Raw genomic sequence first — 12,502 nt, 5'->3', positions numbered from 1 at the left:
ATTATTAATATCTTTATATAATGAATTCGTTAATATTATATTATTATATAATTCTGATTTAAAAATATACACGCTATATATTTTCACGACCGAATTATTGTTGTTTTTTAGAAAAATCATTCTGTAGCTTTATAAAAATTCAAATTTATAATTTCGCCTTTCCAACCCACAACATGGCGGCGAGTCATGGGATCCACTACATCAAAGATGCTCAGTGTCCATACTGTACGTACTTATACTGTGCCGGTATTCATAATCAAATCTTATATTTAAGTCAGTCACAAACCAAGAGGGCCGTATTAAGTGTGTTGTATGTATTTGTATTCACGATGTTAAAAACCGAGACATCGGATGAAGAAAGAATTGATCAATCGCAATTGTTATATGATCTAAATATTCAATGATTCGTTAATTTTTTTCTCTGTCCAAGATCTCGGATCGATTTCTAGCAGTGGATATCGGGCTTTATCCCGGATCTACAATAGATTTTTAAGCCTTAAGCCATAAGAAATGGACGAATCACAATCAATTATTACTCCTCATATTCGACTGTATGTGATTGTTGGTCAATTTCTTACAGCTTAAAGCTTAAAATCTACATCTATTATATATCCGGACCGTTTCAAGACATATTACTTAAGACAATCTTGAAATAAGATCGAACTATGATCGGAATATCATCCACAGAAAAGGAGTGATTTCTAGCTTTGAAAAAGCGTTTTTAGATCTAATAAAATGTGCCAATCAAATGCAAGAATTCATTGAGCGCTCGATGAACGATTGTGCTTCTGGATGCATCTATTATTATACCGCTCACCGAGCGCTCAGTGAGCTCTTGCATCTAATTGGCATATTCCAATAGATCCAAAAATATAGACCAAATAGGTGCATGACCAAATAGGTACATGACTCACTAAACGCTCAGTGACGTTGGGCGACGACATTGGGTGATGACAACAACGACGCCAGGCGACAATTTTTTTAATAAAAATCGAGTATTATTAAGTTTTAAACATATATACATATCTACGTAATTAATAAATCATGAAATTAGTTCCGCGTTATTAGTTTTTTACTCTTAGGTCCAGTTGCACCAACGTTACTTTAATTTTAAGCGAGATTTAAAACTTTTTATTCCTGTTTCTTTTCAGTTTTAAAACGAGATAGAGAGAATTTAAAGTTTTGCTTAAAATGAAAGTAACATTGGTGCAACCGGATCTTAATCACTTAAATTTAACAAGTACGCAAAATTCCATAAACGCCCGACCGCCTTTAACAATAGTCTCGTCAATGCCTGTGCTTTTCATTATGTTTCCGGCTTAAAACTTTAGATATACCAAGTAACGCAAAAATCCTCCATTAAAGTAATTATGCTGTGTTCCAAATCTATTGCAGCACTGAAAATGCTACAGTTTACATTACATTATGTGCACATGACGTACATATTACATGTTATAGATTTTCGGTACTAGCAGTCAATTTTTTGGAACATAGCCTATATTATATATTAATAATACTAAGTGCTCATTGGACTACAACCACTAGGTCAAAAATGGCAGTTCGAAATAATCAATAAGAAATTTGTCGATATTATTTAACGGCTCAGATAAAAGGATTGCACTTTGTATCTACAGCTTTATGGAAGAATAGTGTTTATAGAAACACAATAGGCACAATAGTCCCGTTTCATTTTTTTTTAATTTCAGTTTTTTGATGTCGGTAAGTTAAAAAATGATAATTTATGACTATACATGCATATATGTATTTTTTAATAATTATTTTTTAATCAAACAAAATGGAAATTTTATACCAATTGGAATTTCTGCGTTAAAAATAAAATGTGCATACATACATATGTATTTCGTACGCGTTCATCATGTGTATATACTTCCAACTTTTCCCGCACAACGGCACTAAAATCGCACCTTCCGCCTGTTTCCCAAAGTCATTCATCTTGATATCCTTTTTTGTATAATGTCCTCCGTGATTTTACATATGTAGGTACATATGTACATACATACAATGGAGTATCTGTCAAACAATATATTGTTTATATTGACTTGGAGTTTCGCGATTTCATCGGTAATACCTATGTGTTTCGCATTAATTCTATATCTTTGATTATCATTTTATATATTTTTGTGATATCGATATTTTATCGATATCACAAACATTTGTAAAAATGTTACAAATGTTATGTTTGTAAGAAAGAGGAATATCATTTTATTAATGCGTTTGCCTTTTTATCAACGTTATAATGTCGTTATAATGTCGTTATAATAAAATCAATTTCATCAAAATTCTTTACATCCTAATTTATAATTTTTCCATCTATAAATTTATTATCTTACATATACAGTAAAAATTTTTTCTTAAAATTTTTCCTGAAAATATGGTAATCATGGGACCTTTCAAAGAATTTTATGAAAATTTTACTAATAAAAGTACAATAAAATATAAAATAAATTGATTAATTTTATTAAAGTATATGGTAAAAATCTTCGAAATGTTATATTGTTCCATAACTATCATATCTTCAGGATATATTTTAAGAGAAAATTCTTTCCGTGTATGTGTGTGTGTGTGTGTGTGTGTATATATATTTTGTTTTGTGTATATATTTTCAGACTACTGCACATTACTGCGTATGGGGTTTGTGTGAATCATCAGAATATTGCTGTGACGAAAATGTATGCTGCAGTTACAATGACTATGACATATGGATTACCATGTAAATATATAATACATTTACATTTGGAAAATTCATCATACTTTGGATATATTAACGCCAGTCTAATGAAATTTTAATAGGATAATCATAGCTGGAGTTGTAATTGGAATGATACTGGCTGGTACATGTCTCTACTACAATTTATGTCGCATCTATCTTTATCTACAACGTAGATACTATGGCAATTCTGTGTCAATGCCATCAGAATTTGATTCTGATGGAAAATCAATAAAAATATCATTTCACGAGTAAATAAAACAAATAATTTTTCATTAGACTAAATGTATGATATTTCTTTAAGTATAAACAATAAATTAGATGAAATATATCTCTAATAATTTATTCTATGTTAAAAAAAAAAATATATATATATATTGAATAAATTGCCTTTATATTCTGTGTATTCTTATTAATTGTATTGTCAGTTGATATTTTTTTTGTAATTTTTTACTTACGCTGTAGATATTATACAGTTTAAAATTTAAACAATTTCATTGAACAAAATTATATAGGAGAAAAATAAACGTTAATCTATGTCATCTACACTGTATTTCCAATCGAGTATTCTGTTGCTAATTTTAAAGGCGTTCCAATTATCATCAATCTTTGATGCTCGAAGCTTAACATGTACAGCCTCACAAATTTCCTTTATATCTTCGGGTATGAAGAAGTGAGAAAGTTGTGGTATTATATCTTTTTGCCGTGGTTCTGGATCCTTACTTCGTGTAATGGTGGATGGCAATTGTTTTTCATCTATACTCAAATCTATCAAATTTTTATAAAGTGTCTCATCCAACGGAAAATCAAGTGCTGCAGAAATCTGTAACAAAAAAATGATTTCAAATAAATAAAGTGTGTGTGTGTGTGTGTGTATGTGTGTGTGTGTGTATGTGTGTGTGTGTAATAGTTTGTTTTACCTTTCCATTTAGAAAACTCTTCAGCTCAAATGGCAAATGATTGATGTCTACAATTTTCTGCCGTTCAAGTTCTTTCAGCTTATTAACAGTACATATGATAGAATTATATTCTGGTTGAGCTAAATCTTGTACCGTAGTAACATCTAATGCAACGATACATCTTTCATTTGTATCACCTGATTTTGGATCAGCTTGTTCCTTGCGAAAAACTGATCCCACAGATGTTTTGATTTTAGGACCTGACACGTTACGTGATATAATTTTTTGGACTGGAGATATTCTATTTCTTGTCATAGTTTTGTAATGCGAAACTGGTTTTGCATTAAGAATTCTCCCTTCGATCATTGAATTTCTTGTTTTTTTAATAATGCTTGATGCAGAGTGCGGCTTTGTCATTTTTGATGTTTTAAAATCTTGAATATTTACTTTTGGTATATGAATATTATCCATAGGAAGTTTAAATTTCTCTCGAGTAACTGATTGTACACTATGATGAAAGTTTCCTGTTGTATCGCTTATTTTATTTTTATTAGATGCAGACTTATTCGATAGTTTATCTTTATTTTCTTTTCCGTTCTGTCGTACATTCTTTGCGTTGTCTTTTAAAATGTCATCTTGTGAACTCTTGTTCTGTCGTTGCAACATTTTACTACTATTCTTTGTTTTCTGAATACCATTTGCATCACACAGAATTGTACTCTTGATTCTTGACATATTTTTATTGGACAAAGACATATTTCGAACATTGCCAGATGTATTACAATAATGTGACAAAATGTCAATATTACTTGAAGATGTATCTTTGTCACAAATATTTGCAAATTTTTTAGGATTTACAACTCTAATGGGTTTCTTAAGAGTCACTATTTTCTTGATTCTTAGACCACTTGTTTGTAGGCCAGATTGTTGTTTAGAATCTTCAACAATCTCTATCTTGTTTCGCGTATTGTCGGAAAATTGACAAAATCTAACTTTCGGTCTTGAAATCACATTAATGTTATCTGTTATAGCGAGAGATGCCATTGATAAATATCGATTAATCGTTAATGTTATGTAAGAATATTTTGTTTAAAAACATTATTCCCAGCGAGAGAATGTTTCAAAATCTCGTGTAATCGTAAAAAATATTACAAATTTTATTCCCCTATATATAATAGTTCACTGAACAAGATAAGATTGCATTTTCTGCTAGAAATCTAAATTCTGAAATCACTCTGAATCTGACCACGTTTACACGGCATCCTTAAATCCATAGACTTTTATAAGATAGATGGAGCATTCGTACTAGAGAGCTGAAGACTTAATAGAAAGAGAAAGAAACAGTCGCGGGGTAGATCTCTTCTTTTCTAATAGTGAATTAATTGGTCGCCACGGCCGGGAAGTGATTGAGAGCAACGAAGACAGATGTTCGAGAGTTGTGGCCTTATGCTCAAGATCCCCCACCTAATGCTAACTGTGAAAGAGAGAAACAACTAGTTTCCACCGAGGGTTTGAACCGGATCAGAATGTAAGAACCAATCAACTACAGTCGAACATTCCCTTGTCGTTTGACTGTAACAGGGGAATACTCGATTATAGTTGGTTGGTTCTTGCATTCTGATTTGAACCTCGGAAATTAGGCCAATGTTATCAGCTTTAACTTTTCTCGTATGAACGCTCTGCCTATCTTATAAGTTTATGACTCGTATTCAGAATGCGCTTTTATCTCTAAAATTCTATAATATGCGTAACGTTAATTATAGCATGTTAACGCGCTAACATCGTTGTAAGCACGTTCTATGAATTTAGGGCCTATGATTTTAGCACATAGCTCATGTCAATTTTAGAACATAGCTCAATTCGAAGGTGTTCGAAAGATCATAACGAACGGAGAAACAAACTTGAAACAAAAATTATATAAGATAATTTAATAATTTGTATATTATTATGTAAAAGAAAATATACATATTTTATATGTATAGAAAATTTATGTAATCTTAATTTATATATATATATATATTATACAAGTTTTACTTTCTTTTTTCTATCAAATATATTGCAAGTGACGGAGCACAAGTAGTATTTAACGATATAGAGTATTTGAAACAATTATCCTCGAAAGCAAGGAATATTGGACTTCAAGACAAGGGAATGGACTAAGTAAATATTTCTATACATTGACAGAAACCATGAGTATATAATTACTTTCATAACTGAACATGTTACATAATTCACATCGAGAATATAGGAGAAATGAAATATCCGAAACATGTAATACATTTGATGTATATATATATATATATATATAAAATCTTTTTATTCATGCTTGCGGTTTAATCAAAGACTATAATCTTTATATCACCATTATTTTCATTATTTTTACAAGATCCGAGATAAATATAATTTTGTACATCTAATATTCATATGGAATAGTTATTGCTGAAATATACAATACAATATTATTACACATTGATGCAGGATGTTTGATAAAGATCGTAACAATTATGCTTAAAGATAAATTCCTAAGATTATTTTGAGTCGAAAATTCTAATACTAAAATGTCGAGGCTTTAATAAAGTTGTCGAATCATACCGCCTAAAGTTCGCGCATTTGGATGTGATACAACGAAAAATCCAGCCTGCCTAAGCGCGCGAACTTTAGGTATGATTCTTCGCTAACTTTAAGTGCTTATATAAATTTAAAAATTATTATACTCTCAACATTTTGGTATTAGAATTTTCTGTCTCAAAATGCTCTCAGAAATATACCCATTACGGTTTTTGCACAACAGTGTGCGTGCGCGCGCGCGTGTATTGTGTACACTCAGGGTGACTCGAAATTTGAGAGTATATTATTGCAGTATGAAACTTCGTAAAAAATTAAGTGATGAAAGCGTAAGCTATTTTTTCCCGTGAAGTAGATTTTTAATATAAACATTTTAATATAAACGTTTAAGTTTAATTATAAGTTTAAATTTATTTTTTTATTTTGAACTGTAAATAATTATAAATTAACTTTAACTATAAATAATTATAAGTTAAGTTTAACTATAAATAATTATAAGTTGCAAAGCGTTAAAAAGTAAAAAGTCCATGATGTGCGCATGCAATAGTATTAGATACTAAACAAAAACATTGCCACGCGCACTGTCCTATTATATATAGTTAAACTTTAAACGTTTATTTTATACTTAAAAAATTACTTTATGAAGAAAAATGACTTATACTTTTGTCACTTAATTTTTCACAAAATTTCACGCTGCATTGATATTAAATTTCGGGATACTGTATGTGTGTGTGTGTGTGTGTGTGTGTGTGTGTGTGTGTGTGTGCGCGCGCGCGCGCGTGCGTGCGTGTGCGCTATTAATGCCATTAATTATTTAAACGGAACACTAATATAAAGATGAAAGTCTTATCTTAGTAGTCTGTAAGTATAAAAATACATTTTAATATGTATTGATAAATATCTACAGCATTACGATTATTTAAATTGTAAAGATGTATGCGGACGAAGGGATGGATCCGGTAATGAATTGGTGCCCGAGGTATTTCTTCGTAAGTTTAAAAGATGACCCTCTTGCTCTGAACTACAATTTGTATGATATACATGCAACAAGCAAATTTTTTTTCTTGTATTTTTGTCTCTTGTTGGTAAATAACATTGCTTTTACGACTTACCGGTTTACTAGATTCTCATTGCTGTTTTCCTTTACAAACGTTACCAATCCGTATGAGTTATATTTATCCAATGTCCCATTGTAAACTAGTAAGTCATCTACTAATATCTGCAATATAAATATAAATATGATTTTAGAACAATTTGAACAAATTGGAGAATTATAAGTGATACTTGTGTGTAAATGCAATTGGTTTCTCTTACTGCAAATTCTTTAACTCTCCTTTGTGAGGTTTTTCCATAATTCCAGATTTTGATCATTGATACCATAATGGGATGATAAAATATTAAATACACGCGATTTGTCTGAGAAATGCATAGCGGGAAATTAATTGACTATTATTATCTTGTACGGTTTGTTTTCGCTTACTTGTCCAGGAAGTATAGGAGCCAGCCAAGCATGTCGTCCATCTCGAATATCATTTATCCCATCAATAAGTTTGTCTGGTGTACGAATGTCGTTGTCTATTCCTTCTATTATGTTGACGCTTTCGGGAAATGCGGCTACATCTAGCAAGAGATGATCGGCATTAACGACAGGATTGACATTGATAAATATCAATAAATTATATATATATATATATCAATAGAAATTATAATTAGAAATTCTCTTTTATTTCTTTTTCTGTTCACTTTTTCAATTTTTTTTTCTCCTTTAAAGAAGCAAAGATTGCATAAATCATTAAATCTCTCGCAAAGTTTTGCTGAAACTAAACGTAAACTGAACGTACTATCTGCAGTTAATTTGATTTCTTTTCCATAATTATCATATAGTTGTATTCCATTGAGGCCCACGTAGTAAGAGTCTCCCCATGTAGAGAAAATTATTATTTGATAAACGAATCCGCGTGGCATCGACGGAGCTTCGTAATTGGAATCGAAAGACTCGAGTTCTAAAAAGTTATGTGTGATGCATGATAGGACATTTTTTAATTTTTTATACCTATATATAGATAGATATATGCACGCACACTTCTATCTTGCCTGCTTTATACGCCGTCTCTGAATGACATATACCTTCGAGTGATTTTGTAATTGGATCGATGATTTGATTCGAAGATTGTTCTTGATTAGGTGGATTAAGAAAACTAATTTTTTGGACAAAATTATAATGACAAGATCCCGGCGCGCGTCTCAATAGGAAGCCATCAGAATAATTCTCATCATGCAACTGTCTACCGTCTAATTTAATTAGTAACTGTTTCACCTGTGCAAGAAGATTGGTCGTTGCAATCAGAATTCAGTTCTCTCATTTATTGAACAATACGTTTGAATTATTTGCGCGCTCTCTCTCTCTCTCTCTTTCTCTCTTACTCCGCAATAAGACAACTCCAAAGATGCATTGTAATTCCAAATTCGAATTCCAGTCAGGTACACATCCGTATCGAAAGTAACGGTTATCGTAATCCTCTTATTTAACATTAAATCCGCTAGCCACATATAATCCATTTCGGTTGTAACATTGTGCCCGTCAATTAGTCTCATTAAATGTGTATCAGCCGCGTTACAATGTAAATTGGCATTTACTAACGGGACTGCTACATCTTGATTCCCGATTAATTCTATACCGGTAAGGCCTATAACAAGAAAATCCGAAAGAAAGATTTGAATACATGTCGCAGATTATATTATGTAACGCTGCAGTTTGACTTGTATCAATAATTAATTCACGTGATTTACGCTATACCTATGTTTATACCTACCAACCAAATTCTGTAATCCCCAATTAGAAAGGATAATTAATTGAATCTCTCGGCAAGAGAGAGGGGTAAGAACGGTATTGCGAATTTTGTTATTGGTATAACATCCCGCGTTGGGAGAATTTTCAATAGAATCGTCACTATTATTACGTCTCGCCGAAGCAATCTAAAAAGAGATTACCATTATATCTATCTTATTTTTATCTATCTTATTAATACATGCGGCGCTATGTTATACATATCGTTATCATTATTAAATGAAAATATCGATGCAATAATTAACTGCTCTCTTACTTGATCATTGGTCATTGTTGCTGTTATTGGACGAATTATTTCTTTCTCTTCACAATCTGATGTCCCATTATTGAATTCTATGAATGTATTATCATGTTTTGATATCAATTCCAGAATATTTTCGTCCGTCGTAAATAATATAGTCTACATCAATCAATATTTTTGTGCATTACATATAAAATTGATTTCATTCAATTTATAATATACATGCGCGCGCGTGTGTGTGTGCGTGCGTGTGTGTGTGTGTGTGTGTGTGTGTGTGTGTGTGTGTGTGTGTGTGTGTGTGTGTGTGTGTGTGAGTGAGATTTAAGAATAATTAAGTGTAATTAATTTATATTATATGTATAATAGATCACTCTATGTGTCGTTAATGTTTCTATAACGAAAGTTTTTATAAGACTTCTTACATCTCCAAAAGAATCAAGGCTACCCATATCATCCCCTGAAGCTTTAGCGATTTCTCCGTAAAAAATGATAATATCGTTCAATTTAATAATAACATCTTTGGCTCCTCGAAAGGAATGTATTCTAGATTTATTATAATTCTGAAAAAAGGAAATAATTTCAATTCAAGTGTATTTTTACACCCGCCGCGGCGCATATGCATGCTGCACATATACTTGTATTTCTATGTGTATTTATAGATAATTTTTTTACGATTATCGTAAAATTAATAAGAAATCCTACCCATATTCTGATCATCGCTATAGTAATCGTGAATTCAAATATCATATAAACATAATGATGGTCACCATTTGAATAAGGTGTTAGCCATAAATTTGCATCATCTCTTGTTCGATTGATACCATTAATTAAATTATTTATTGTATAAGGATTATGATTGTTCGGTGAGTGATTAACGCTTGTTGTATGTGCACGTATCTCTTTTATTCTTGCTGGTTCTCCGGTATTTGAAAAAATTTCAATACCATTGAGACCTACGTAATGTTTGTCGCCCCAGGTAGAAATAATATCAATGACCAATGAGTCTCCAGATGGTAATTCAGGAATAATAAAATTTCTGTATAGTTTATCTAAAAATAATATATAAACTAAATTATATTTAATTCATATTTGCATATTACAAAGATGAAAGAATAATGCAACACGTTGATTGCCGTGCTAGTCGTACTACTGTACCGACTGGCCGAAATTTATCGAAATTTTAAAGCTTTAATGTAAATCTTGAAAAAAGTAAAAATATTACCCAATATAAAATTTTAAGTAACGCAAAAAAATAAATGTAAAGTAAAAAATGCGCTATTCAACACAATACTCTCTCATTGAAAATATACCGGCCGGGATATACACTACTATTTACTTATTCGTATTAGACAATATTTCGTCATTATATAATATATGCTTATGATAATGAGAATTCCTTTTCTTTAAAGTACAGTAAGAATTATAAGACGCGAAAGCTCGCTGGGCAGACAACGCGTTAATATTCTATATTTCTATCATATGCATGTGTAAGATGTATGTGTAAGCTTTCAACAAGATGTAGGACATCAACCAGCTATTTGAAAAAGCTGGAAAAAAATAACAAATGATTTAACAAAATTGTTTTTAAATAAAGCAGAGAGATTTAAAGATTTCATGATATTGACCAGATAATAATTTCGGACTTCCTTCATTCTGTGTACTAAATGTGGAATCGTTAAGATAATTGTCATCTGACAAATGTAATCGTGTATCTGCACGATTCGGGACACTTGATATTCGATGTTCAAAGTAAGATTGATCCTCATCGCCAATTTTATCGTCGTTATAATTTCTGAATGTCAAATACATCCCATGCTTTTCCATCTGTTTTCTTTCCAAGTATGCGTCCAAACCATGAAAATCATTCTTCGTACGATGCTTTGCATTCACAACGGCAGAACAAGCGCGTGTTCTTCGTTTAACTTGTACTTGTTCGCTCTTTGGTGTATTCGGCAGTGATTTGCTCGTGCATGGTGTTTGTAATGTAATATTAGCATCGATATAAAGATGATTCAAGTTTGATTGATAATTATTAGGTTGATTATTTCTATAACAATACCAAAGCAAAATATCGTTTTATAACGCATATATTCTTGAAAAAATGAGCTATTGTCAAAATATATACATAGATATCTTACATATCTTCATCTTTCTTCTTGATGATGATATTTTTTAAATGATGCTGATCATCGATTAAAACAAATGTTTCCATTTTTAATGATTTGGCATCGTTACTTGTATTAATCTTCTCTACATTGCTGATATAAAGGATAAAAAGTGAAAATAAAAAAAAACGATGCCATATTTATTCTTAAAAAATTGAAAAGTAATAATGTGCGAAAGAATGCTACATACTCGGTCATCTCCATTAACCATGATGGCATTTTAAGCGCGTTGGCAGCCAAAGATGCAGTTTCATTCTCCATCTTATCATACGTAACATTATCCATGTTTATTTATTTTCTTGTTTCACCACTGGTATCGTTATATATGTCACCTTTATAGTGATAATAATAACTCGCCAAATTGAATCACACAGATAATCTATTTATTATTTTATCGAAAAAATATCAATTGCATTTTTTTCATTTTTCAAAAACATACACATATTAATTTTCATGATTATACGTTGCACAGATTCCAGATTGCTCAATTAATTGTTTAAGACCGATAATAACCGATCAGAAATTCTTATCCTATTGTCGTTCGGCTCGTTCGATTCTCGCTTTGTTTGCTGCTATCACTATGGAAACTCTTCTGAAGACTAAAATAGGCGCGCCTCTATATGCAATTTTATATTATATTAAGTATAATGATTATATAATATGTGCGCGCGCACAACTTACACCATTTCTATCTACTATGATAAAAAGTAAAGTTTGCTAAGAAATAATTTTTGACCAATATATAATGTTTTATTTCTAATTAAGTATTACACTCATTGTTAAGATGTGTGTGTGTGTGTGTGTGTGTGTGTGTGTGTGTGTGTGTGTGTGTTACATATTCCTCCACGATACTTTGGTCCACGAAGTATACAACAACAAAAATAGACAGCGAATAATTTGTAACTGATAACATTTTGTACTTTGCTCCTTGCGATATCATGGCATATATATAAATACATCGCAAATTAATATTCTTATTACATCAAGACTTTCATAATATTTCACATTGTCAGTACATTCTATATACATATCTACGTACGTACGTGTGTGTGTGTG

At 31.2% G+C, this 12,502-nt stretch overlaps 3 protein-coding genes across 4 annotated transcripts; 1 reads left to right on the top strand and 2 right to left on the bottom strand.

The window, feature by feature from the left end:
* Positions 1 to 1,945: 1,945 nt before the first annotated feature.
* On the bottom strand, positions 1,946 to 4,806 carry LOC108690304. 2 transcript variants are annotated; one of them, XM_018197522.1, is made up of 3 exons: positions 3,649 to 4,806; positions 3,452 to 3,551; positions 1,946 to 2,031 (listed from the first exon to the last, which is right to left on the bottom strand). In XM_018197522.1, exons 1-3 carry the CDS (start codon positions 4,669 to 4,671, stop codon positions 1,946 to 1,948), a joined length of 1,209 nt encoding a protein of 402 aa, XP_018053011.1. In that variant the 5' UTR covers positions 4,672 to 4,806. The 2 variants fall into 2 exon arrangements, with proteins under 2 accessions (XP_018053011.1, XP_018053010.1); XM_018197521.1 differs by lacking the exon at positions 1,946 to 2,031 and having other exon boundaries at positions 3,102 to 3,551; positions 3,649 to 4,802.
* Positions 1,986 to 2,983, top strand: LOC108690305. Its single transcript, XM_018197523.1, has 3 exons — positions 1,986 to 2,082; positions 2,628 to 2,731; positions 2,812 to 2,983. The coding sequence occupies exons 1-3, from the start codon at positions 2,008 to 2,010 to the stop codon at positions 2,981 to 2,983; spliced, it is 351 nt and encodes a 116-aa protein (XP_018053012.1). The 5' UTR covers positions 1,986 to 2,007.
* A 2,149-nt stretch (positions 4,807 to 6,955) lies between the features above and the next one.
* On the bottom strand, positions 6,956 to 12,181 carry LOC108690302 (protein KIAA0556-like). Its single transcript, XM_018197518.1, has 14 exons — positions 11,637 to 12,181; positions 11,420 to 11,539; positions 10,907 to 11,328; positions 9,984 to 10,330; positions 9,704 to 9,841; positions 9,297 to 9,440; positions 9,006 to 9,168; positions 8,617 to 8,879; positions 8,287 to 8,509; positions 8,034 to 8,195; positions 7,673 to 7,812; positions 7,507 to 7,608; positions 7,305 to 7,411; positions 6,956 to 7,213 (listed from the first exon to the last, which is right to left on the bottom strand). The coding sequence occupies exons 1-14, from the start codon at positions 11,729 to 11,731 to the stop codon at positions 7,108 to 7,110; spliced, it is 2,532 nt and encodes an 843-aa protein (XP_018053007.1). The 5' UTR covers positions 11,732 to 12,181; the 3' UTR covers positions 6,956 to 7,107.
* Between the last annotated feature and the right edge of the window lie 321 nt (positions 12,182 to 12,502).

Source organism: Atta colombica, unplaced genomic scaffold (genome assembly GCF_001594045.1).
Source record: "Atta colombica isolate Treedump-2 unplaced genomic scaffold, Acol1.0 scaffold307, whole genome shotgun sequence".
Classification (NCBI taxonomy): Eukaryota; Metazoa; Arthropoda; class Insecta; order Hymenoptera; family Formicidae; genus Atta; species Atta colombica.
This window is presented reverse-complemented; position numbering and strand designations above follow the sequence as displayed.